The 27,933-nt window shown below is 43.3% G+C and overlaps 1 protein-coding gene across 7 annotated transcripts in view; it reads left to right on the top strand.

The window, feature by feature from the left end:
* LOC100345779 (putative E3 ISG15--protein ligase HERC6) overlaps positions 1-27,933 on the top strand; it is a 128,639-nt gene that overhangs the window by 95,228 nt on the left and 5,478 nt on the right. For 3 of the 7 annotated variants that reach the window (XM_089303095.1, XM_008267614.5, XM_089303096.1), the window contains 9 exons: positions 1,077-1,170; positions 2,093-2,282; positions 8,196-8,347; positions 11,925-12,035; positions 12,337-12,444; positions 19,451-19,618; positions 21,370-21,513; positions 26,352-26,518; positions 27,575-27,638. In XM_089303095.1, coding sequence (XP_089159221.1) covers positions 1,077-1,170; positions 2,093-2,282; positions 8,196-8,347; positions 11,925-12,035; positions 12,337-12,444; positions 19,451-19,618; positions 21,370-21,513; positions 26,352-26,518; positions 27,575-27,638 — 1,198 coding nt within the window. Of the gene's footprint in view, positions 1-1,070; positions 1,171-2,092; positions 2,283-8,195; positions 8,348-10,898; positions 11,051-11,924; positions 12,036-12,336; positions 12,445-19,450; positions 19,619-21,369; positions 21,514-26,351; positions 26,519-27,574; positions 27,639-27,933 lie in introns of those variants that run through there. The other 4 variants (XM_089303094.1, XM_089303093.1, XM_051819570.3 and 1 more) reach the window with 2 other exon arrangements.

The raw sequence follows: 27,933 nt of genomic DNA, 5'->3' as shown, positions 1-27,933 counted from the left end.
GAGAGTGAACCAGCAGGTGAAAGTTCTCTATCTCTGTAACTCTACCTTTCTTTTTTATTTATTTTATTTTTTTGACAGGCAGAGTGGACAGTGAGAGAGAGAGAGAGACAGAAAAAGGTCTATCCTTTGCCGTTGGTTCACCCTCCAATGGCCGCCGCGGCCAGCGCTGATCTGAAGGCAGGAGCCAGGTGCTTCTCCTGGTCTCCCATGGGGTGCAGGGCCCAAGCACTTGGGCCATCCTCCACTGCACTCCCTGGCCACAGCAGAGAGCTGGCCTGGAAGGGGGGCAACCGGGACAGAATCCGTTGCCCCAACCGGGACTAGAACCCGGTGTGCCAGCGCCGCAAGGCGGAGGATTAGCCTAGTGAGCTGCGGCGCCAGCTTGTAACTACCTTTCAAATAAACATTAAAAAAATTGCCTTTCAAACTCAGCAAATTATCCACACATGTTTCTCAGGAGTTATGAATTCTTAAGGTGTCAAAGGCTATAAAGGAGAACATACTTTAAGGAGAAACTTCCAAATCTTTGCTTACTACTTGCACAAATATTTTAGCCCTGATACTATTTCTTGGTGGTCTATTATTTTAAACATTGTTAGACTTGTCAAATGTCAAACAACTTGTTAATAAGACAGCCAGTGAGAACACCATACCTGGATGGTCTTTCGGTGTGGGAAGCAAAGACTGGGAGCTTGACTGGTTTTTGGTAAATATTCAGCAATCCAGAATTGGTGGAAACAGCAAGGTAAGTAGGTAGTTGCAATTCTTAGTGTACAAGCTGAGTGTAGTGTAGATGGCTTCACTTAACAGACTTAGTATATACAATTGTAAAAATATTTCAGTCCAAACTTGATGTAACCAATATTGAGATAATAAATTGTTACCTATTCTCTTAACAAGGAAGATATATAATTTATGTTTTATTGTGTCAAGTAAGTTCATTATTTTGAAAAGAGGTAAGCTTTGAAAAAAAAGTCTGTCTTTTATGCAATAAAATAAAGCAAGTAATGCATGAAATTTGGAAATAGCGTTCTGTTTATATCTTTTTTTTTTTTTTTCGTTTCTTGTGGTCAAAGGGGAACAGGAGAAGCTATTTCCATGGATGTGGACTTACAAAAGGCAAGAGACACCTTCAAGAAGTTAACAGAAGAGAATTGGATTTCTTCTTTGGTAAATAGCTAATACTTGAGAAATAAAATAGCAGAATTTCTTTACAGGAAGGACTATGATTATAGTTTAATTTTATTCAGGCTGGACGAGGGATCTAGTGTTCAGCATTAAGTTTCTATATTCTAGACACTGTCTCACACATAGGGGGCAGTAACACAACTACTTGGCCATCTTCACTGGCTCCAGGGTCTGTGTTAGCATGAAGATGGCATCAGGAGCTGGAGCTGAGTACAGAACACAGGCAGTCTGATGTGAGATGTAGGCATCTTAACCACTATACTAAATCCTTGTCCCAATTTATCTTTTAATTTCATTTTCCACGAACTTTTTGAAGTTCCCTTTTACTAGCATGATATGTATACAGTATTGCTCTAAATTAGGGGTTTGTGTTATGTTTTTTTTTTTATTATTTAGTTTTTCCCCCAAAGAAACCTTTTATTTAAGTAATCCAGACTTCATGCATTTCATAAGTACAACTTTAGGAATGTAATGATTCTTCCCACCATACCCACCCTCCAACCAACTCTCCTACTCCTCCCTCTCCCATTCGCAGTCTCATTCTCCACTAAGATCCATTTTCAATTAACTTAATACACAGAAGACCAACTCTATACTAAGTAAACAGTTCAACAGTTTGCAAGGAAAATAAAAAACAAGACTTCCAGTTCACTCAATATGTCCATGTCCATGAGGTTTGACTTCATTTCTTTTATACACCCTGACATAAAATGGGGCGGATGGCTCTCACATACCACCTCGGGGACATGTGGGATGTAAGGAGGGATGGCATTTCACCAGTAGGTTTCAGAAAGAATAAATGATTATTCCCCCTGGAACCTGTCAGCTGGAACCCTGGTCACAGAGCTTGTTTCTCAGAATCTGCCCTGTGTGGGCTTTTTTCTGGATCCTTTTCCCACCACAGATACAGACAAGTCTTGAGGATAATCTGCTCAAAGCTCTTCCATGTCATTCTCCGCACCAAGAAGCTTTGTTAATTTTCCTTCTGCTCCCAGAATGTCCTATGATGTGTGATTTTGAGAACTCAAACAAGCTGGTGGCTCCATTTGCAGAGGCTGTTTGTAACATGAGTAGCAAGTCTTTACAAATACTGAGTAAGTTTTATGTCATATTATCTGTATTGTTAATAGAGTTGCTGTCTGAAGTAGAAGTTTGGCAAATTTGGGATAGAAGGTTCCAAAGTACACAAATACTTGAATGCATGGGGTATTAATTTCTTCACAGATTAACCTAAATCTATTAAAACCATCAGTATTAGCACGCAGAGCAGGTGTAGTTCTTACACCTTTAGACTGGGCCAGCACCGTGGCTCACTTGGTTAATCCTCCGCCTGTGGCACCGGCATCCCATATTGACAACGGGTTCTAGTCCCGGTTGCTCCTCTTCCAGTCCAGTTCTCTGCTGTGGCCCGGGAAGGCAGTGGAGGATGGCCCAAGTGCTTGGGCCCCTGCACCCACATGGGAGACCGGGAGGAAGCACCTGGATCCTGGCTTCAGATCAGCGTAGCTCCAGCCGTAGTGGCCATTTGGGGGGCAAACCAATGGAGGGAAGACCTTTCTCTCTGTCTCTCTCTCTCACTGTCTAACTCTATCTGTCAAATAAATATAAATAAATAAATAAAAACGAAGCACACATGGCTTTAGATGTGAGTTTGATAACCATAGAGTTTTCACTAAAGATCAATCCATATTTACAAACTTTTTGCTCATGTTATTTTTAAACCTTAGATATTTTAACTAGAGATGATGAAAAACAAATGTTAAACTTTTTATTATTGTTTATTTTATTCAATACTATGGGCTGCATTTTTATCATTTTATCATTTTAAGATGAAGATCTAAAGCTTAAAAGGTAAAAAAAGATATACAGTAAAATATAGCCATGCAATTTTTGTCCTGGTGGTTATGGATTCTTACATAAACCTCAAAAGTTTCTTGTATAAACCTCTCTCTCTCTCTCTCTCTCTATATATATATATATATTATAGTCACTATAGTATATTCACTATATATAGACACAAACAAATGTCCTTTTTATTTATTTTTTTAAGTTTTTTTTTTTTTTTTTTTGACAGGCAGAATGGACAGTGAGAGAGAGAGAGAGACAGAGAGAAAGGTCTTCCTTTGCCGTTGGTTCACCCTCCAATGGCTGCCTCGGCCGGCGCAACACGCTGATCCGATGGCAGGAGCCAGGTGCTTCTCCTGGTCTCCCATGGGGTGCAGGGCCCAAGCACTTGGGCCATCCTCCACTGCACTCCCTGGCCACAGCAGAGAGCTGGCCTGGAAGAGGGGCAACCGGGACAGAATCTGGCGCCCCGACCGGGACTAGAACCCGCTGTGCCGGCGCCGCAGGTGGAGTATTAGCCTAGTGAGCCGCGGCGCCGGCAGTCTTTTTATTTATTTTTTAAAGATTTATTTATTTATTTGAAAGGCAGAGAGTTACAGAGAGGCAGAGGCAAGAGGGAGAGAGAGGAGAGAGAGGGAGAGAGAGAGAGAGAGAGAGAGAGAGAGAGAGGTCGGTCTTCCATCCATTGATTCACTTCCCAGATGGCTGCAATGGCAAGATCTGCGTTGATCCAAAGCCAGGAGCCAGGAGCTTCTTCTGGGTCTCCCACATTGGTACAGGGGCCCAAGGACTTGGGCCATCTTCTACTGCTTTACCAGGCCATAGCAGAGAGCTGGATCAGAAGTAGAGCAGCCAGAACTCAAACCTGTGCCCATATGGGATGCCAGCACTGCAGGCTTTGGCTTTACCTGCTGTGCCACAGCACTGCCCCCCCGCCATGTCCTTTTTTAGAGCATTTATTTATTTATTTGAAAGCTAGAGTTAGAGAGAGAGAGAGAGAGAGACAGAGAATGTGTAATCTTCCATCCATTGATTCACTCCCCAAATGGCTGCAATACTGGGCTGAAGCCAGGAGCCTGAAGCTTCTTCTGCATCTCCCATGTGGGTACAGAAGCCCAAGCACTTTGGCCATTTTTCATTACCTTCTCAGGCACATTAGCAGGGAGCTGGTTGGAAGTGGAGCAGTCAGGACTCGAACTGGCACCTATATGGGATGCCAGCATTGCAGGTATTGGCTTTACCCTCTATGCTGTATGCTACAATGCCAGCTTCCTCCTTCCTTCCTTCCTTCCTTCCTTCCTTCCTTCCTTCCTTCCTTCCTTCCTTCCTTCCTCCCTCCCTCCCTCCCTCCCTCCCTTCCATGCACATTCTTCTTAGATCACTTGGTTTTTGCCACTTAATGATGTTTCATGGAGATCCTTCCATTACAGGACCTATAGAAATGCCTCCTATGATGAGAGGATATACTATGGATAGTTGTTTCTATAACAAATACTGTTGCAAGTACAACAGTGCTAACATGCATTTCTTTGCACATATATATATATATATACACATGTGTGTAATATATATGTATGTATATATGTTACCCATGTAGGAAACATTCTGGGAAGCAAAGTTAATGAATCAAATTGTATGTGAACTTTTATTTTGAAAGATTTTGCCGAATAATCCTCCATAGAGGTCAGGGCCACTATGTCACCCAACTTTAAGTGGCTAACATTCACTCTGAAGTCTATGTAAATTGCAGTCCTGGATCTGGGCAACATGGCAGCCATGACAGAAGATGTAGCAATTTATACATCAGCAAATATGAAAATATTGGCCTACAAACTTTTTAACAGCATTATCAGACTGATCTTTGCCATTCCAGAAAAATAAGTCTCTTTGATTTTAGTTGGAATGTTTCTTATTATGAATGAGATTGTATTGATTTTCTTAGATCTACTTCAATATAATAGTCTATGAACTATAGACTACTGTCTTGGCCCTTTTTCTATTGATTGTTAGTGTTTTTCTGTTTTATTTTAGGAACTTTTAAACTATTAAGGAAGTTAATCTTTTATCAATAATAAGAATTGTAAGAATTTTTCTCCTTATATTATGAAAAAAATTCTTACTTTGTGTTATTTTTCCCATGCATAATTATTTTTAAAAATTTCTATATAGCTTACTATTTTTTGTGGTTTCTAGATTTGAGAATCATTCTTTTTAAAGATTGATTGATTGGTTTAAAAGGTAGAGATACAGAGAGGAGAGAGAGAGAGAACAAGCGATCAAGATTTTCCATCTGCTGGTTCACTCTCCAAACGGCTTCAAAGGCTGGGGCTGGGCCAGGCCAAAGCCAGGAGCTTCCTCTGGGTCTCCCATGTGGGTGCAGGAGCCAAGCATGTGGGCCATTGTCGCTCCCCCATTCGCGGAGGAACGACACTGGACCCTGCGCTGTTCTTTTGTCTGCCCGGCTCTTCCCGGGTTAGCTGCCAGTCCCTCACTCGCGGAGGAACGACGCTGTCCCGGGTTGGCTGCTGGCCCCTCCACCTCCGTGGAGGAGGCGGCACCCCCTGCCGCTTTCCCCGCTTCCGCGGAGGAACGGCACACCACCGGCCTGCTCTCTCGGGGGCTGCTCAGATGTTCCTCAGGTGTTCCTTCAGATGTTCCTGGTGCATGTTGTCTCTCCCCTCCTTTATAGTCCTCTTCCACCAATCCCAACTCTGCTGCCCACACGCTGAGCATGCTGCTCTCCTCCAATCAGGAGCAGGATCAGCTCCTGCAGCTTATCAAACTGATGAGGCAGCTGCGTAGAGGTTGTTTGGTCTTTCTCTCTCAGCGCCATATTGTGGGAGAGCAGATGCATAGAATAAGTCTTAATTCCAGTAACTTAGTCTAGTCTCAGTTGCTCCCCACAGGCCATCTTTTGCTGCCTTACCAGGAACATTATCAGAGAGATGGACTGGAAGTGGAACAGCCAGGACTGAAACCAGCACCCATATGGGATGCCAACACTGCATGTTGGCATCGTAGTGCTGACCCCAAGGATCATTCTTCAAAAAACTGACCTCACCCTGAAATTTTAAAAATTCTCATGTTACTACTATATTTATATTATTATATTTATATAATAATATATAACAATATAATATATATTTATTATATTATATTTATATTATTACTATATTTATATTATTTCATTTTTATGTTTAAATTTTTGATCCATCTGGAGTTACTTTTTTTTCTGAATGTTTCCAATTGTTCCCACACATTTAAAAAATAATATATATTAATTTACTTTCATTTTTTTAAACTTTTATTTAGTAAATATAAATTTCCAAAGTACAATTTATGGATTACAATGGCTTCCCCCCCATAACTTCCCTCCCACCCGCAACCCTCCCAACTCCCGCTCCCTCTCCCATTCCATTCACATCAAGATTCATTTTCAATTCTCTTTATATACAGAAGATCAGTTTAGTATATATTAAGTAAAGATTTCAACAGTTTGCACCCACATAGAAACTCAAAGTGAAAAATACTGTTTGAGTACTAGTTATAGCATTAAATCACACTGTATAGCACATTAAGGACAGAGATCCTACATGAGGAATAAGTGCACAGTGACTCCTGTTGTTGACTTAACAAATTAGCACTCTTGTTTATGGCATCAGTAATCACCCAAGGCTCTTGTCATGAGTTGCCAAGGCTATGGAAGCCTTTTGAGTTCACTGATTCTTTTTTTTTTTTTTTTTTTTTTTTGACAGGCAGAGTGGACAGTGAGAGAGAGAGACAGAGAGAAAGGTCTTCCTTTGCCGTTGGTTCACCCTCCAATGGCCGCCGCGGCCGGCGCACCGCGCTGATCCGATGGCAGGAGCCAGGAGCCAGGTGCTTTTCCTGGCCTCCCATGGGGTGCAGGGCCCAAGCACCTGGGCCATCCTCCACTGCACTCCCTGGCCACAGCAGAGGGCTGGCCTGGAAGAGGGGCAACCGGGACAGAATCCGGGGCCCCAACCGGGACTAGAACCCGGTGTGCCAGCGCCGCTAGGCGGAGGATTAGCCTAGTGAGCCGCGGCGCCGGCCGAGTTCACCGACTCTGATCATATTTAGACAAGGTCGTAATCAAAGTGGAAGTTTTCTCCTCTCTTCAGGGAAAGGTACCTCCTTCTTTGATGACCTGTTCTTTCCACTGGGATCTCACTCGCAAAGATCTTTCATTTAGGTTGTGGTTTGTTTTTTTTTTTTTTTTTTTTTTTTTTTTTTTTTTTTTTTGCCAGAATGTCTTGGCTTTCCATGCCTGAAATACTCTCATGGGCTTTTCAGCCAGATCCACGTGCCTTAAGGGCTGATTCTGAGGCCAGAGTGCTGTTTAGGACATCTGCCATTCTATGAGTCTGCTGTGTATCTCACTTCCCATGTTGGATTGTCCTCTTCCTTTTTTATTCTATCAGCTAGTATTTGCCGACACTGGTCTTGTTTATGTGCTCCCTTTGGCTCTTAGTCCTTTCATTATGATCAATTGTGAACAGAAATTGATCACTGGGACTAGTGAGATGGCATTGGTACATGCCACCTTGATGGGATTGAATTGGAATCCCCTGGTATGTTTCTAACTCTACCGTTTGAGGTAAGTCAGCTTGAGCATGTCCCGAATTGCACATCTCTTCCCTCTCTTATTCCCACTCTTATATTTAATAGCGATCACTTTTCAGTTAAGTTTCAACACTTAAGAATAACTGTGTATTGATTATAGTATTCAACCAAAAGTATTAAGTAGAACAAACAAAAAAAATACTAAGAGGGATAACGTATTAAGTTGTTCATCAACAGTCAGGGCAAGGACTGATCAAGTCACCGTTTCTCATAGTGTTCATTTCACTTTAACAGGTTTCCTTTTTGGTGCTCAGTTAGTTGAACAATGTTCTTCAAATCCATAGTTTGAACTTTTAATTCTAATGACACTTAACCAGGGCAAGCATTTCCTGCCCACATCTGTGAGTAGTGTTGTCTAGAATGAGGGCCTTGGAAAGGATATGTCATGGGTTGTGACATCTCAAGTGGAGAACATTATTCATTTCTTATATTAAAGAACTTGGTAGAGACTGAGGGACTGGTATGGGGGGGGTGGGACATAACTGGACTGTCTTTATCATGACTGATTTTATACTCCTCAGAAAGGTGTTGGGCATCTTTGCAAGAATCTTCTCTGAATACACTGATCCAGATGCTTAAAACAGCTGTCGTCTCCCTGGCTTATGGCCCTCGAACCTATCAGAATGATAATAATCTTAAAGTTCTTCTAGGAATGATGAAAAAAGTGCATAAGGTAAGGGCTCATCTAAAGGAATGTGTATGCCACTTTATTAAACCACAATCCCTTAGATCTTAGCCACTTGGAGTCTTTTCTTCTTAAAGATTTATATGTTTGAAAGGCAAAGTGACATAGAAAGGGAGAGACAGAGAGAAGGAAGAGAGAGAGAGGGAGAGAGTTTCCAATGCTGGTTGCCTTCCCCAGTGGCTGGGACTAGGTCACGCTGAAGCCAGGAACCTGGAAATCTGTCCAGGTCTCCAATGTGGGTGGCAGAAACAAATTACTTGGGCCATCCTCCACTGCTTTTCCAAGAAGCTGGATAAGAAGCAGAATATCTGGGATTCAAATTGGCATTCCAATATGGGATGAGGGTGTCATAAGCAGTGGCCTACCTGCTGGCTGGGGTCTTGAGAAGACAAATAAGTGTCATGAGCAGTCAATTTTTTTTTTAAAGTACAGTCATCCCTCAATATCTGCAGGGGATTGGTTCCAGAACCAAAAAGCACAGGTGCTAAGTCCGTTAGGTAAGATGACATAATATTTACATATAACCTATGTCCATCTTCCTGAATAACTTAAATTATCTTTAGGTTACTTTTAATATCTAACACAATGTAAATGATATGTAAATAGTTATGTTGTTAAGGAAACAATGACAAAGAAAAAAAAGTCTGTACATGTTTATTTAGTACAGATGTGGAGGGGCTTTTTTGATTTTGTTTTTTTGAGTAATTTTGATCCAGGGTTGGTTGAATTTGTGGATGAGAATGTCTGTTGGATATGGAGGACTGACTGTAATGTGTAAAAGGGAAATATCTGGAATAAAATAATTGAGGAATTAAAATGTGGGAAACTTTATGGGACTGAAGAGGCTTTTTAGTGAACCTCATTCATTAAGAAAAAGTACACTGAGGATACTACTACATGCATAACACGGAAGAATCTCATTGACAAAGGGGCAAAAAATTGCATACTTGATTTTTTTTTTTTTTGACAGGCAGAGTGGACAGTGAGAGAGAGAGAGAGACAGAGAGAAAGGTCTTCCTTTTGCCGTTGGTTCACCCTCCAATAGCCGCTGCGGCTGGAGGGCTGCGGCTGGTGCACCGCGCTGATCTGAAGGCAGGAGCCAGGTGCTTCTCCTGGTCTCCCATGGGGTGCAGGGCCCAAGCACTTGGGCCATCCTCCACTGCACTCCCGGGCCACAGCAGAGAGCTGGCCTGGAAGAGGGGCAACCGGGACAGAATCCGGTGCCCCGACCGGGACTAGAACCCAGGGTGCCGGTGCTGCTAGGTGGAGGATTAGCCTATTGAGCCGTGGCGCCAGCATACTTGATTTTTATATGAATTTCAAAACAGGTAAATTTAATCTGTAATGATAGTTCAAAAGCTGAATGATGTTACCTTTTGGTGGGGAGGGCAGTTGACTTGGAAGGAGCCTGAGGGAACGTCCTGGAGGCCACTGGAATGTCCCATGTGTTCATCCAAACAGTACTTACTTAAGTCTGTATGTGTGCAAAAACTCTCCAAGCTGTGCATGTAAGATTTATGCACTTACTGAAAACCAATAAAAATTGAATAAAAAGAAAAAAAGAAAAGTTCACAAAGGATTATGGCCAGAAGAAAGAAAAGGCCTATGGATATTGCTTTATTATTTCATTCTAACTGCCCACATCAGGATATTTGTTAAATCTCTGTAGGGTGATTAGGTAAGGCCATTAGGCTTTGGTATCCGTATGCTCTGTGGCCCTGTTGACCCTGTTGACATTTGGTCGCCAGAGGGCTTGATCTTTTACATAAGGGCTACCTGGAATCAGTGGTGTCCAGAAGTCCAGGACTTCTTATGTCATCTTCACTCAGCTGTCGGTGGTAGTTCTAGGCTGGAACTTTTTTTTTTTTTTTCTTGAAAGCTGAAGTCTTAATGACTTTCCGTGAGTTAAAATATTTAGGTTTCAGCAAGTCAAATCTTGTAAAGGTCTGCATATATTTTTTTTAAAGATGAAATAAAGTCTGTGCAAAAGCTTTAGAAGAAATGCCTCTGCCTCGCCTGCCTACATGCAATGGACATCACCTTAGTCTCTGTCCTCAGACACTGTTGGGAGTTCTTCCTGTGCTTTCCTTTTTTTTTTTTTTTTAAGTAAATTGTATTATAATGGTAATCCAAGAAGTTCTAACATTGACATGGAAGTCACTGTGGCCATTTAGTTAATGAGTTAATGGTGCAGAACACGTTGGTGTTTGAAATGTTGGCTCCCCCTTTCCCATACGTGAATACGTCTGTGTGTGGCAGAATGTGTTCAGGTCCTTCCCCCACCCCAATATTGTACAAATCTTTTATTATGTGTAAGTTAAAAGTTTTATTTTGAACTTGGAATGTTCCCAGTGATTTCATTCAGCAGGGTCTTTTCTGCCTTGTTGGCAGATGGAAAAAAAAATGTATATCTTGAGATTTATTTGCTTAAAAAAAAAAAAAAAAGAAAAGAAAGCATAGTATTAAGTCATGATAACTTAGCCATGTATCCTGGGAGCCAGATTTATTTTCATCAGTTGTTTCTTTCTCGCTTTTTCAGGTTTCATTCTTTCTGACTACACATGGGGCTTCATATGAGGGTACTTTCCCTTATACCTGACTCTCTTTTTCCCCTTCTAGGTTGATTTTACTTCTTAATAAAATAGATCTCCTCCCCACACACCCCCGGTACTGTGTACTATTCCTTATGTTCAAAATAAAGTATTTAGCCATGGGTCTGTTCATCTATTTTTTTTTTTTTGAAGATTTACTTATTTGAAAGGCAGAGAGAAGGAGAGAGGAGAGGAAAGGAGAGTAGAGGGGAGAGGAGAGGGAGAGAGAGAGAGAGCTCTTCCATCACTGTTTCACTGTCCACATGGCTGCAATGGCTGGGCTGGGCTAGGCTGAGGTCAGGAGCCTGGAACTCCGTTTGAGTCTCACATGAAGGTGGCAGGGGCCAAAGCACTTGGGCCATTATCTGCTGCTTTTCCAGACACATTCACATGAAGCTGCATCAGAAGCAGAGCAGCCAGAATTTGAACTGGCACTCTGGTTGCAAGTGGTGACTTAATCCACTCCGCCACATGGCTGGCCCCTGTTCATCTTTTCTTGTTCAACATTGTCCTCGTTACTGTATCTTTATAATAAATATTGACATGTATTAGAAGAATCCAGGTCAGTTTTTATGTTATAGTTTGTCCTATGCCTGAAAAAATAGTGTGTGCCAAAATAATATTCATTAATTAATGGAGAAAATGCTGAATGTGTCCAGAGTACATTGGCTTTTCATGGTGCTTTCAGACTGAAGATCTGGAAAGTTTCCAGTAAACCCAAGCCCTATGGATTAGTTTATTAATCCCCACTGCCAGCATCCTATATCTTTGACAATTTTTTTTTTTTATGAAAATTGGAGAAATTGTAGGGAAGAAAATGGAAATTGTGTAACTGTTTCATCACTGACAAATGTATTAAGTTTGTGGACATCTATTTTGGTTATTGATATCATCACCATATGTATATATCTGTATAACCTAGATTAAATCATTTATTGATAGAAAGTGAAATTCTAATGTCCTGTTCTCTTTAGGTAAACAAAACTATCTGTCGACTGCCAGAAAATACTTTCAACATAGATGAACTTGACAACTTAAACTTTTACACCGAGACAAAAAGACGGCTCTTTCGGAAACAGAACATGGTTAGAATAATGTTTGCACTCACTACAATGTTCATACTTGGAAATGGGATAACTTAGTAGTGTGTAGATAGTCCTTTGATAAATGTAATGCTGACTTTGCTAAAACAGATGATCATTAAAACCTTAAAAAGATTTTTCACTTATAAAGCAAGTCTGTTTTCTCAAAAATTTATTGTTAGATAATTTGAATTTTGAGAATTCCAAGAATTCCAGCATCATAGAGGGAAATAATTTTAGTTGATAAGGTAATGGAATGATTTTTTTCCTTTAATTAAAAAATAATTGTCTCTTTATTTTTTAGAAAACTGCAGAAAATTCCAGTCTTGTTGTTTTCAGTGATTTCCCATTTATCTTTAATTTGCAGTCCAAAATTAAATTATTACAAGCAGCTTCATATATAAAAATTGAGGTATGTATGTTATATTAGTCCATTTTGTATTGCTATAATGAAATACCTGGGGCTGAGGACTTTATTTATTTATTTTTTAATTTTTATTTTTTGACAGGCAGAGTGGACAGTGAGACAGAGAGACAGAGAGAAAGGTCTTCCTTTTTGCTGTTGGTTCACCCTCCAATGGCTGCCACTGCCGGCGCGCTGCAGCCGGCGCATCGCGCTGATCTGAAGCCAGGAGCCAGGTGCTTCTCCTGGTCTCCCATGGGGTGCAGGGCCCAAGCACTTGGGCCATTCACTGCACTCCTGGACCATAGCAGAGAACTGGCCAGTGTGCCAGCGCCGCAGGCGGAGGATTAGCCTATTCAGCCGCAGCGCCGGCCATGGGGCTGAGGACTTTAAAGAGGCTTATTTAACTCATGGTTCTGGAGGCTTAAGAATGTAATGGAGCAAAAAGGCCACTTGCTAAAGAGGCCAACTACATGCCTGGCTTTATAATCCCCTCTCTGGAAAACCAATTCACCCCTAGAGACCAGCAGTAATCCCTTCTGAGGGAGGTGCCGGGTGACATAACCACCTCCCATTAGACCCCACCTCTTAAAGTTTTCATCAGCTTGATACCACCACACTGGGGACCAGTGTTCTAACATATGAACATTTGGGGAACACACTCAAATCATCACCTGGTCCCTGTTTTTTTTTTTTTTCTATGTAAAGTTTCAAACCTATATAACCTACAGATATGATCTAATCACCAGGATACACCACTTATCATAACCTATAAACATATTGCCATGGTTTCTTTATCTGCTGATTTTGTTCTTACTGTTTTTGCTGGAATATTTTAAAGCAAACCCCAGGCTCAATTTCTTTCTACCTTTCTGTGCCCTAATGCATTTGCCCTGGTTGTCTCAGTCTTGTTCATACTGAGATTCACCAGGGGGTTCATGTGACAACCACAAGAATCTTCCGTTGCAGTGTTTCCTGTCAGTCTTTTGAACTTTTATACACATAGACTGTTTATTTAATAATTACATGCATTGTTTTTATTCAGGTTTGCCAGATGGTGGTGTTTCTAATCTTACCACTCCCTTCAAAGTTGTTAATTGGAATTCTATTTAAAAGAAAAAAGCAAAACTTTTCCTCATCAGTCAAGGATATTTGCTTACCCTACAATGGTTAAAAAATCCACTTACATAAAAAATCCACTTACATAAGACAGTAGAGTAATACTTGGTCCTTTTCCGGTACTTATTAAATGTTGCCAAATCATCTTATATAGTCTGTACCAATTGATGTTCCTACCATCAGTGTATGAAATGCCTCTTCCACATGCTTTCACCAATGCACAGTGTCACCAATCTCTGTAATCTGTTCCAGTATGATGAGTTAATCATATTTCAGTTTAACTTAAAAAATTTTATTTATTTGAGAGGTGCAGAGACACAGACAAAGAGAAGGAGCTCCTATTGCTGAATCACTCCCCAAATGCCCAAAATGGCTCCTTGACGGGGCCAAAGCTGGGAGCCAGAAATTGAATCCAGGTACCCCGTGTTGGGGGCAGGAACTCAGTTACTTGAGCCATCGCTGCTGCCTCCCAGGGTGTACATAAGCAGGAAACTGGAATCAGAAGCTTGAGGAAGGCATCGAACCCAGACACTCTGATCTGGGATATGGGCCACTTAACTGGTATCTTAGACACCAGGCTGAAGACACATTGCTCAGTTTAATTTTAATTTGCATTTCACATTATTATAGGATGTTTACCTATTGTTTCCCTACTGTGAGCAGTGCTGAGACTAGCAAACTGAACTTTCCAGCTCTCCTCTCTTCCTCTAATCAATTTCAGTATTGACACTACTTTGTTCTTAGTGCTGGTCTTTGGATTTTAATATCTCTTCAGATTTCTTGGAGCTTGATTTTTCTTTTATTCTCAGATAATGCCTATTAGTCAATGAGTTTATTCTGTTTTCCACTTACTCTCACCCTTCCAGTCCTTTCTGGTAGTTGTCTTATTTCCACATGCTATTGTGTTTCTTTATTCCTGTCAGCCTTCATTCTCAGGTGTACATACTGCTTATTCCCCGGACATTGTGCTGAAGATTTTCCAAGCATGCTTTTTTAATTGCTGAGGCTTATTTTCTAGGTTACGCCTCAGTTAAGGATTGTATCTATTTATCTATGCATTTATTTATTTATTTATTTACTTATTTGACAGGTAGAGTTAGTGAGAGAGAGAGACAGAGAGAAAGGTCTTCCTTCCATTGGTTCACCCCCCCCAAATGGCCGCTACAGCCGGCATGCTGCACCGATCCGGAGAGCTGGACTGGAAGAAGAGCAACCAGGACTAGAACCCGGCGCCCATATGGGATGCCGGCGCTGCAGGCGGAGGATTAGCCAAGTGAGCCGCGGTGCCGGCCCTGCATTTATTCTATAATGATATGAATTAGAGGCCAGCGCTGCGGCTCACTAAGCTAATCTTCCACCTGCGACACCGGCACTCTGGGTTCTAGTCCCAGTTGGGGTGCCGGTTCTGTCCTGGTTGCCCCTCTTCCAGTCCAGCTCTCTGCTGTGGCCCGGGAAGGCAGTGGAGGATGGCCCAAGTGCTTGGGCCCTGCACCCGCATGGAAGACCAGGAGGAAGCACCTGGCTCCTGGCTTCAGATCGGTGCAGCACGCCGGCTGCAACACGCCAGCCGTAGCGGCCATTTGGGGGGTGAACCAATGAAAGGAAGACCTTTCTCTCTGTCTCTCTCTCACTGTCTAACTCTGCCTATCAAAAAAAAAAAAAAAGATATGAATTAGAAATCATACTCACTAGTGACTTTTTTTTTTTTTGACAGGCAGAGTGGACAGTGAGAGAGAGAGACAGAGAGAAAGGTCTTCCTTTTGCCGTTGGTTCACCCTCCAATGGCTGCCGTGGCCGGCGCGCTGCGGCCGGCGCACCGCGCTGATCCGATGGCAGGAGCCAGGAGCCAGGTGCTTCTCCTGGTCTCCCATGGGGTGCAGGGCCCAAGCACCTGGGCCATCCTCCACTGTACTCCCTGGCCACAGCAGAGGGCTGGCCTGGAAGAGGGGCAACCGGGACAGAATCTGGCGCCCCGACCGGGACTAGAACCTGGTGTGCCGGCGCCGCTAGGCAGAGGATTAGCCTAGTGAGCCGCGGCGCCGGCCTACTAGTGACTTTTATTAATAACTCAGAGGACATAGGCCATCTAGAGGGGACATAGATAAGTATAAGATACCATATTCACTAAAGGAGCCATTTCAATTAGGAAACATTTTCTTTTCCTATTCTATTAATTACAGAGCTTATATGCCATATCCCCGTGTGCCATGAATTCATCACTTCCAGGTTTATTTACAATAGGCAATCTAAACACAAGGTACATCCTATTAGCCTGCCACAGGTAAAGCCTGCCCTCCTGGTTACTGTTAAAGAATATCTATTGGCCAGCGCCGCGGCTCAATAGGCTAATCCTCCACCTAGCGGCGCCGGCACAGCGGGTTCTAGTCCCGGTCGGGGCACCGGATTCTGTCCCGGTTGCCCCTCTTCCAGGCCAGCTCTCTGCTGTGGCCCGGGAGTGCAGTGGAGGATGGCCCAAGTGCTTGGGCCCTGCACCCACATGGGAGACCAGGAGGCAGCATCTGGCTCCTGCCTTCGGATTAGCGCGACACGCCGGCCGCAGTGCGCCAGCCGCGGCGGCCATTGGAGGGTGAACCAACGGCAAAAGGAAGATCTTTCTCTCTGTCTCTCTCTCTCGCTATCCACTCTGCCTGTCAAAAAAAAAAAAAAAAAAAAAAGAATATCTATTATCAGTATGTTTATAAATAGATTTGACCAGGTCATCTTTTATTTTGTTTCTGAACTATCTCAGTTTTTATTTTCCTAACATCCTTGGTAAGTGGAGAAAGTAGATTAAGCCTTTCCTCCCCAAACCTAATCTCCCCATAAGTCTCCCTTAAGCAAATCCTCCCCTCCCTGATATGTTCTTCCATCACAGTGTTTCTCCCTGCTGAATCTGTCTCTTCTGTTGTTGAGGAGTTGAGGCTGACCTGGATAGTGGACCCAGGTGGGCTGTACATTAGGAAAGACTGGGGAAGAAATGGAGTGAAATTGGAAAGCAGATATCACAATCCTGTTCTTTAAAGGGGATAAGTGCCAAACAGTTCATATGTGTCATTGTAGAAAGGAAAACCCAATATATAGACAAGAGGAGTAGAGAATATAGACAAGAGAGGCAGGAGAATAATATAAGATGCGTCTTTCCAACCCAGCTCTTGATTAGATGAGAGAAGCTATAGAAACCTCTTCCTGCTATAGTCAGTGCAGGACTTTGCTAGATACTACCTGTCACCCAGGGCCATGGGATATACTACTGAGCAGTCAGTAGGATGGTATGCCAAAAAGTTAGTGAAAAGGTGAAATTGAAAGATAAATTTACTGTGGTACACAAATTTTTTGAACTCCATGTAGTTGCACAGCAGGTTAAACTGCAACTTAGGACACTCACATCCCAAATTAGGGTACCTGGGATTGAGTCCTGCTTCCAGTTCTGATCCAGCTTTCTGCTAATGTGCATGCTGGGAGGCGGCAGATGATGGCTCAAGTCCTTGCCACCCACTTGGGAGACCTGGATTGGGTTCTGGGCTTCTGGCTTTGACCTGGCCCAGGCCTATCTGTTGTAGGCACTTGGGAAGTGAGCCAGAAGATGAAAGATCCCATCTCTCTATATATATTTCTCTCTTTTCTATACATATACAAAAATGTGTGTATGTATAAATATACATATATATATAACCTTGCCGTTAAAATAATTAAAAATAAACTTAAAAAGTTGTTAAACTCCATTCATTTTTTCATAATATGCATTTTCATGAACTTGAAAGCCTTTAATGCATGGATTTTTCTTAATGTAGGTAGTATTCTTTTAAAATTTTTATTTACTTTTTGAGATGCAGAGAGAGAGAGAAAGCTCCTTGTGCTATTTCACTTCCCTGGCTGGGCTGGGCTAGGCAAAGCTGGTAGCTGGGAACTTAATCTAGGTCTCCCATGTGAGTGGTAGGAGCCCAATTACTCAAGCTATCATTGTTACCTTCAAGGATACTCATGAGCAGGAAGCTGGAGTCAGAAGCCTACTTCAAACTCAGGCACACTGTGGTTATCCCAATGAGCATCTTAGCCACCAAGCCAAACATCTACCCCATATGTATGAATTCAAATTTGTTTTGCACTAAAATAAACATATATATATATATTAAAGATTTTATTTATTTGAGAGGTAGAGTTACAGACAGTGAGAGGGAGAGACAGAAAGGTCTTCCATCTGTTCACTCCCCAAATGGCCGCAACGGCTGGAGCTGCGCCAATCAGAAGCCAGGAGCTTCTTCCAGTCTCCCACACGGGTGCAGGGGCCCAAGGACTTGGGCCATCTTCTACTGGACTAGAAGAGGAGCAGCTGGGACTAGAACCGGCAGCCATATGGGATGCCAATGCCACAGGCAGAGGATTAACCTACTGCAACATGGCGCCGGCCCCTAAACTTATCTTTAAATTTCATTTTCCGTGAACATTTTGAAGTACCCTTGTATTACCAACACATCCCAGAGCTGTAGACGCCTGAGCCTCAGGGAAGGAAAGAGAAAGGAAAGGGAAAGAGAAAAAGAAAGGGAAGGAAAAAATCACCTAAAGGAAAACCCAGAAGAATCTAGTGGTTTCATTGCTCAGTATCGAGTGGTGGCACGGATTTTCCAGGCCCTGAATCAGAGGTACACTTTCAGGGGTGCATGTACAGAGCTGCTGTAGGCAAACATACCCAGCCACAAAAATCTGGACCAAGATCACTGTGATCCACTGGTCTTGCTGCCACGAATGCAAGACAAGTCCCAAGGGGGCCATGTCGGTTTTTGAGTCCTAAATACCCTGTTGTTCTGGTGATATATACCAAACCCTAGAGATGTGTTGAAGGTCAAAGCAAGGAAAGCAGGTTCAACAGTACATTTCTAATCTGAAGGAATTCAGAAGAAACGAGAGCAGGGATTAAAGTGGTGAGGGAATGTTGATAACTCAGGAAACCTGAAGAGCAGTATCAGTTAGGGTGTGTGGAGCATTGCTGTATACAAAATGGGGCCACTGGAGGTCTATTTTGAGAGTTCCAGTGCAGTTGAAAGATTGAGTAGCTGCATCCTCAGAATTTTATAGAAGAGAATCAATCTTCTCTAAGCCTTGCCTCTTGCCCTTTCCCTGTAGGGCACACAATGTCCCTGAGCCACTGCCCTGCCCTTCTCTTCCTAGGGTTATGGTACTAGCACCCTGCTTCTTAGGTCTGATGGTCGATGAATGTCTCAGCATGTTGAATACCAATATTTCCTTTGAGAAGCATATTTTGTATTCTAAGTGACCTGAGATAGCTTTTTTTTTTCTTGTTTCTTTTTGGCTAGGTAGAGTTAGACAGTGAGAGAGAGAGAGAGACAGAGAGAAAGGTCTTCCTTTTTCTGTTGGTTCACCCCCCAAATGGCCGCCACGGCCGGCGCAGTGCACTGATCCGAAGCCAGGAGCCAGGTGCTTCCTCCTGGTCTCCCATGCGAGTGCAGGGCCCAAGCACTTGGACCATCCTCCACTGCCTTCCCGGGCCACAGCAGAGAGCTGGACTGGAAGAGGAGCAACCGGGACAGAATCCGGCACCCTGACCAGGACTAGAACCCGGGGTGCCGGCGCTGCAGGCGGAGGATTAGCCTAGTGAGCCGCGGCGCTGGCCCGAGATAGCTTTTCATTATTGAGCTGTCCATCTGCAATGACTGATCTGCTGTACACAGTTCCTAGGTGTCATGGTTTGTCCGATCCTGTGATCACTTTATCTTCTGTAATTTAGGCATGATGCTCATTTGTATAATTACCATGTGAGTATACATAGCAACGGTAGGATTAACTGTTATGTACACGAAATATGTTCATTAGAAGTATTAATCCCTGGGATTCCAATGAGGTCAAAAAATGAAGCTAACTCAGCTCTTTCTTTTTCTAGGATTTAAAACCGATAGAAATGACAGAAATGTCTTTAAAACACCCATTGCTACAAAGAAACCCTGAACCTCCCATATTTCAACTTAGAGTCAGACGAAGCCACCTGGTTGAAGATGCTCTGCGTCAGTTAAACACTGCTGAAAGCTCTGACTTCTGCAAAAAACTGGTGGTATGGTAAAAGGTGTCCCTGAATGCTTTTACTGGGGTGGGAGGGGACATCCTAGAGCCTGCGCTTGAAGCCATGGTTGTCAGCCTTACCATTTCAGGATTCCCCTCTCACCCTTCCAAGAACAGTAATGAGATGTTCAGTTTCACAGTGGGCTATGAGTTAACTATTAACTACTTATGGCTTCATAATGAACCGTACCCATGCAAGCCTAAATAACAGTACCTTAGTTTACAGATCTGCAGTTTAGCTCAGACTCTGCTGGTGTAAGCTGAAGTCACTTGGGTGGCTTTGCAGATTTTGTCTGAGTGTGTTTACGTGTCTGGGATTGGCCAGGGATAGGCCTGGCTGGGGTGGTTTGGTTCTGCTTTGTATGTCCTTCCACTTCCTCCTGTGATCACCAAGCACATTCTTCTCACAGCAGTGCCAGAAGTGCAAGGTAAAGATCATGCGACAAACATTGCTGTAGTCAAAACAGCCACACAGCTGAACTGAAGTCAAGGACTGGGGAAATATACTAAGCCTGTGCAGTGGGAGGAAACACACAGTCACGTGCAAAAGACGTTGTTCAAGGAGGCGTTAAGAATTGGGGCTACTCACGTGCCGACCAAGAAGCAAAAGGAATGGATGCTTTTCCTACATTTTAGCTCTAGTTTTAGATGAAGGATTTCAATTCCAGGCATCCTTCACTTCATCCTTTGTGGGTGCTGTTTCATTTCCTTTTCCATTACTTTAACTTTCCTTCTTGTGAAGGAAAAGCTCTATTTCTGCTTATAGATTGAAGGTCACGGTGAGGATCTGGTGGAGGCTGGTCATGGTGTAGGAATGATCGCATGGTCAACTGGGAAACAGAAAAGTTAGGCTGAACTCGAATTCAAATAAACAACCCTCTCATGAGAACTACCTTCTGAGGGCGTGTGTCCCACAAAGACCTGAAGACCTCCACCAGACCCACCCTAATCAGATCAGGTCCCCACCCTTAACATCAAGACAGTAGAGCTTAAACATCTGCATGAGTGTGGGGAACCAGCTTCTCTTTGATCTGTAACAGGTACCTGTAGGATTTCTGTTGTGTGGCACTTTTGGTCATTTGGGGAATGAACCAGTTGATGGGAAGTGCTTTCTGTCAAATAAAATAAATACTTTTTTTCATTTTTTAAAAATTTATTTGAAAGAGTTACAGAGAGAGAGAGAGAGAGAGAGAGAGAGGTCTTTCATCCACTGGTTCACTCCCCAAATGGCCTCAATGGCTGGAGCTGCGCTGATCCAAAGCCAGGAGCCAGGAGCTTCTTCCTGATCTCCCATGTGGGTACAGGGGCCCAAGGGCCTGGGCCATAGCAGAGAGCTGGATTGGAAGAAGAGCAGCCAGGACTAGAACTGTGCCCATGTGGGATGCTGTTGCTCTAAGCCGGGGCCCGAACCCACTGCACCACAGTGTCAGCCCCAAAAGAATTTTTTTTTAATTAAAAAAAAAAACTAGCATAATTAGAGAGTGCCAGTCTCCGCCTCTGTATAGCACATGTGGCAGTATAAAGTATCTATGTACTCACCACACAACAGTCTGGGTGTCAGTAGGTTCGTGGCCCCTGCTGATCAGAAGCAAAGGGAGGGAACCCAGATTACAAGGAGGAAAGATAACGTGGTTCTGGTAACTCTTGTCACTGCGGGAATGGACGTTAGAGGCTTAAAAGTTTTCCATAGTGATCAAAGCATTGCATTTTGAATATGGACCAGGAAATGTTGTTTTCCCTTAGGTTGGATTTGTTAAAGAAATTCGTCCCGAGAGTGGAGGGGTCCGGTCGGAATTCTTCCATTGTATATTTGAAGAGATGACCAAGCCAGAGTATGGGATGTTCATGTATCCTGAAAATGGTTCTTTCATGTGGTTTCCTGTCACTGTAAGTCTTTTGTTTCTTTTCTTAAGGTTTTTCAGAACAGAAAAAAATACCATATCCAGCAACATGAGACCCACAGAAAATAATATAAAAGTAGGTCATTGTGACCTTATTACTCATATTTTGAACAGTATTTATTTATATGGTCCACAGAACTTCATCTGTAATATTACCTTGGAACTATTAGGAAAACAGAACCTGAGGCTTTACCCTAGACCTGCAGAATCAGAACAGCCCAGGCAATTCACTGTATGCCTGGGGCTTAGGGCCCAGGCTTACCAGATTTGGATCCCAACAGTCAGAGAACATCTCAGGGTCGTTTGTGGGTTTATATCTTCTTTACTCAGAGTGGCCCCCAAAGGTGGTGGTGCCACAGGAGATACCCACCTTTGTGTCTATGGCTGTGGTTGGACACACACACAGAGACATCTGAACACACACATGGCCAGATGTCCACAGGCAGCCGCATACCTGTCCACATCCATCCAACAGCAGTTGCGCCTAGCCATGCCCCCAGTTGCTTATGTTTGTTTACAGATAGAAGTGGCCCAGAGCCAAACGGTGCCATAACAAGATTTGTGGGTAGCTAGCCAAGCATGTAGGCTTGTCAGTTACCATGACATCAGTTACCTCAGAGGCACAGAGGTAAGGGGACAAGGGCAAAAGGAATTGGAACTTGATATCTGCAACTTCCCAAGTTTATCTCCTCAACATTCATACACACCCACATGGGAGACCAGGACTGAGTTCTGGGCTCCTGATTTTGGCCTGGCTCAGTCCTGGCTATTGCAGGCATTTGGGGAGTGAGCCAGTCGATGGGAACTGTCTTAATTTAACTGCCTAACAATCTCTCTCTCTTTTTAAAAACAACTTTAAGGAAGCATAATATATATAATGCTTATTTACATATATTTATATATTATGCATATGTTTACAGGATCCAATTTGATAGTTTTTGCTCTGCACATACACTGTGAAACTGTCACCGCAACCAAATAGCAAACATGTCCATCATTGCCAGAAGTTTCCTCATCTTTCATTCCGACCCCTTCCTCCCACTCTTCTCCCCCAGGGATCTGCTTTCTGTCACAATGGAGTGATACTGTGGTCTGAATATGGCTTGAGTGTTCTTCAAGGATTCATGTGTTGCAAGTTAATTCCTGAGGTGGGTGGGTATTATGGTGTAGCAGGTTAAGCCACTTACTTGTAACACTGGCATACCATATCAGAGTACCACTTTGAGTCCCAGCTGCTCCATTTCTGACCTGGCTTCCTGCAGATGTACCCTGGGAAAGCAGCAGAAGATGGCTCAAATATGTAGGCCTCTGCCACCGATATGGGATACCAGGCTGGCGTTACTATTATTATTCTTTATTTGAAAGGAAAGAGTTACACAGAAAGAGGGAGAGAAATCTTCCACCCATTGGTTCACTCCCCAGATGGCTGCAATGGTTGTGACTGAGCCAGGTCAAAGCCAGGAGGCCGGGAACTTCATCTGGGTCTGTCACATAGGTTCAGGGTCCCAGGTCTTTGGGCCACTTTCCACTGCTTTCCTAGGCGTATTAGCAAGGAGCTAGATCAGAAGTGGAGCAGCCAGGACACCAAGTGGCACTCATATGGGGTGCTGGTGCTGTTGGTGGCTTAACCCACTGTGCTACAATACCAGCCCTGGATTCTTGACTTTTAGATCATAATGTTGATGATTTTGAGTCTTTCCCTTTAGGCTTTGATTTTTGTGCAGTTTGGCTGGACTATATTGTATAAATTTCTTCCCTGGAGCTTTTTTTCTTCAGTTTTCTCCTCATCAATTTTCTCCTCTTCCTTCTCCTGCTTATCTGTTTCCTCAGCAACCCCAAGTTTTCCTTTATGCCAGGAAATCTTGTCATCGCTCAGGGGCAGATTGCTGTCCAGGTAACACTTAAAAGTCTGACATCCTCCTCCTCCTCCTCTTCCCTCCTGACTCTGAATCTTTCTCAACAGCTAACCCGCTCAGGCCCTGAGCCACACTTCCACCTTCAGACCCCAGGTAATATTATTTCAAGCACCTTAAGGGTTGAGCATAGGCCGTACAGACATTTTCAAAGTTGCCAGTGCTGCTGAAGTGGGCTGCCATTGTAATTCACTGCCCGTGCTTCAACAGTGCGCACTTCCTCCTTTGTACCAGTCCCTAAGCTGGCCTTTCATAAAGGTGAATGGTGCTCATTTTCGTCTCCATCCACCTTAAAGTGGTCATCTGTCGTTGGCCTTTAGTTCCCAACCACAACCACAACCTTGGTTAAGTCCCTTCTCTGAGCATGAGATCGTCACTGGAAGTGTGGGGCTAATTCCATTGAAAAGATAGTTCCGGGTCCTCAGGGGCTAATATCCACGTCCATCAAGTCTTTCATGGGGTGGGGGCGTGCACTCAGGTGGGAGGGAAGGTTGATAGAGATAAACAACTACGGCTGCAGAGAGGAGCTGCACAGCATAGAGCCAGGCCAGAGCTCGGGAGCTGTACATGTTTGAGGGATCTTTGTTGAGGACAGAAGGAAATTAAGGGAAGACTTAAGTGGTTGGAGAAAGTATGGAGGAGAAGTGCAGACCAGAGGTTGATGGTAAAGGACTGAAATCAAGTGGGCCAAGGAAATCCAAGTGGAGGAATGGAAAAGAGAAAAACAAGTCTCTGAGGTGGGCATGTGGTTCAGCAGTTAAGCTGCTGCCTGGACACCCACATCTCGTATCAGCAGGCCAGTTGGAGTCCTGGCTACTCTGCGTTTCTGACGTAGCTTCCTGCTAATGTACTTGGGAGACAGCAAATAGTGGCCCAAGTATTTGGGTTCCTGCCACTCACTGGGGAGACAAGGATGGAGTCCCTAGTTTCTGGCTTTGGCCTGGCTTAGCCTTGGCTGCTGTGGGCATTTGGGGTGTGAACTTGCAAATCGAATATATTTCTCTCTGTCTCTCTCTCCCTTTCTGTCACTATGCATTTCAAAGAAGTGAATAATCTTTTTTTAAAATAATAAACCTTAAAAAATAAAGAAAAAGAAATCTTATATTAACTCTGTGAGATGGATGGTTTATAGTCACACTTTACAGATGAGGAAACCGAGGCTCAGAGAGGTTAAAATAATTGCCCAAGGACATATAACTAGTAAGTGACTAAGCCATGATGTAAATTCAGGACTGTATGACCCTGAAGTTCTTTTTTTTTTTAAATTATTTTACTTATTTGAAAGGCAGAGTGACAGAGGAAGAGATGGAGAAACAGGGAGAGACAGAGAGAGAAAGAGATCTTTCATCCATTGATTCTCTTCCCAAATAGCTGCAACAGCCAGGGCTGGGCCAGGTTGAAGCCAGGAGCCTGGAACTACATCTGGGTCTCACATGGGTGGCAGGGGCCCACCTACTTGGGTCATCTTCTACTGCTTTCTCAAGTGGAAGAGCAGCTGAGACTTGAGTCAACGCTCTGATATGGAAGCTTAATACTCTGTGCCACAATGCCAGCCCCTGGAGTCCTTATCCTTAAGCATTATGCCATGTTACCCGATAGAAAACAGAGACCAAGATACAAAGCAAAACAAAAATCTGAACTAATTTGTGTATGGCTCAGCGAAGGGGCAAAATCAGCCGGAACCAGAAGACATGGACAAATTATGGGAAAGATTGATTGGCCACCTTGGAGATTGGTGTGCTTTTACCTGACTTTCAAAATTGAAAATCAAAATCAAAATTAAAAATTATTACTTTTCCTTACAACTACTCTACTCCTAGTTGTAAGAAGAGAAAGTAGATTTGGGCACAGAATGTCATATGGGTGGCCCAAGGTCATGCAACTGCTAACAAGACTGGCATTAGAATCGAAATCTTAAGAGTTTACAGGATTGTGACTTGTCTGTCCTTCCTGGGATCCAGTGACAGCTTGGACAGAGAGAAGTCAGGGTCTTCTCTCCTCCAGGACTACAAAGTGCAGAGAAGGGAAATGAAGCCAGTTTCATAAGGACTCTTTCCTTCCTCCCCTGCTTTCTCCTCTCCACCTTCATGGTCAGCAACGTCAGTCACCTCCCTGCCACACACGCGTGTTCCTGTGAGCACACCTCGGATGTGGGCTTCATCGCAGAAGGGGGCAGCACTCATGGGACATGGGTCTCACAGGCCTGACACCCACTGGAAGTGTAGAAAAAGTGCACCCTCCTTTCTCTGTATGAATTTGAAGGCGAAGACTATAAAATTAAATTGTGAAAGCTTTATGAGGCTATCTGAACACATTGTTTATATTCAAAATATGCAGAAATAGCAGACAAGAAATTCGTTTATTTAATGTTCTGAACTGTTAATTTGTATTGACCATTATGGAAGAAACTTAAGATTTATTTATTTTTAAATTTATTTGAAAGGCAGAGTTACAAAGAGAGGAGAGACAGAGAAAGAGAGAGATCTTTCATCTGCTGGTTCACTCCCCAAATGGTCACAATGCCTGGGGCTGGGTCAGACCAAAACCAGGAGCCTGGAGCTTCTTCAGGGTCTCCCATGTGGGTACAGGGGCCCAAGGAATTGTGCCATCCTCCACTGCTTTCCCAGATGCATTAACACGGAGCTGGATCAGAATTGGAGCAGCCTGGGCTTGAACTGACACCCATATGTGATGCTGGTGTTGCAGGCTGAGGCTTAACCTGCTATACCACAATGCTGGCTCCATATGGAACAAATTTAAATAGTATTATATCCTGTGAAAGAAATGTCCAATTTTTATTTCCTAATACCTACTTTGCTTCTAATTTCTGATTTTTAAAGGAAAAAGAACTTTTTAAAATTAATCTACCAATTCATTTATGTTAGAGTTATTTTTTTTCCTCCCTTTTCAGCCTCAGTGTGAGAAGAACAACTACTTACTCTTTGGGATCCTCTGTGGACTTTCTCTCTTACATTGCAATGTCGCCAACCTTCCCTTCCCACTGGCTCTGTACAAGAAACTTCTGGACCAGAAGCCGTCGTTGGAAGATTTAAAAGAGCTTAGTCCTCTTTTGGGGAAGTGAGTACATATAATTGCTTTCTCAGGACTGTACCTAGCAAGTCTCCATTGTTGAGGCAAAAATAATGTCACATAAGACTCAAAGACAAGGCCTTCAGTTTTAATAATGTTTGCTCTTTAGGTGAATTTGAATTTTATCATGAGTTATAATTGAATGTAATTCAATGGAGAAAAGCTAACCACTCCTCAAATTATTAATTACTGTTGTAAACACAGCTGTAGTTCAGTCTTTGACTTCATCCAGGAAACAGGTACTTTGGATAGGATACAATATAAGTGTGAAATCACACACACACACACACACACACACACACGATGGCTTAAAAATCTGTGGAAAATGGAATTAAAAGAGGATGTGAATTTTTCATGAACTTAACTATATATTTGAAAAGCAGAGTGACTGGGATAGCGGAAAAGAGGAAGAGAGAGAGAAATAGAGATTCTTCATACACTTGTTCTCTTCCCAAATGCATACAACAGCCAGGGCTCAGCCAGGCTGAAGCCAGGAGCCTGGTGCTCCAGGACCCAGAGGTGTGTCCGTCCTCTACCATGTGGGTAGCAGGTGCCCAAGTACTGAGGCCATCTTTTGGGTTCCCAGGCAAATTAGCAGGAAGCTGACTGGGAAGCGGATCAGCCAGGCCTCAAACTGGTGCTCTGATATGGGATGCCAGCTTCCCAGCTGGGGCTGTTTAATTTTTTGTTGAGTGGCATTTAGGCTCCTTCCCCACTAGGTGCCAGTAGCAACTCTCCCTCTAATTATGACAACTGAAGATGTCTCTGGACTTTGGGACACAAAACTCGGCTGGTTGAAAATCCCTGGTCTAGTGAAAGGAGACCCTTCATTTATTTTTCACAAGCACAGCAGTGTCTGTGGGGTAGCCATGGGACAAGTCAAACTGTAAAGAGAAGTTAACTCTAAGAGGAGGGAGTGAGAAGGTAGAGGAAAGAAAAATTTACATTGCATTTTAGACATTTTAATATTTTTCAACGGAAATTTATTACTTGGAAATTTTGTAAGATCAAAATATTTAATTTTTAAATCAACATTTTCATTAGGAATTTGCAAGAAATTCTAAATGGTGAAGCTGATGACTTTGAAGATCTCAGCATGTATTTTTCTGTAAGTACGTAAGAGCCAGATTACGGTTAATTTTTTTTTTTTTTATTTTTTTATTTTTTTATTTTTATTTTTTGACAGGCAGAGTGGACAGTGAGAGAGAGAGACAGAGAGAAAGGTCTTCCTTTGCCGTTGGTTCACCCTCCAATGGCCGCCGCGGCCGGCGCGCTGCGGCCGGCGCACCGCGCTGATGCGATGGCAGGAGCCAGGAGCCAGGTGCTTTTCCTGGTCTCCCATGGGGTGCAGGGCCCAAGCACCTGGGCCATCCTCCACTGCACTCCCTGGCCACAGCAGAGGG

The sequence above is a fragment of the Oryctolagus cuniculus genome, chromosome 8, assembly GCF_051225735.1.
Source record: "Oryctolagus cuniculus isolate XC-2025 breed Fujian yellow rabbit chromosome 8, ASM5122573v1, whole genome shotgun sequence".
In the NCBI taxonomy this organism is placed as follows: Eukaryota; Metazoa; Chordata; class Mammalia; order Lagomorpha; family Leporidae; genus Oryctolagus; species Oryctolagus cuniculus.
The sequence above is the reverse complement of the archived record's forward strand: the minus strand, read 5'-3'. Positions and strand labels throughout refer to the sequence as shown.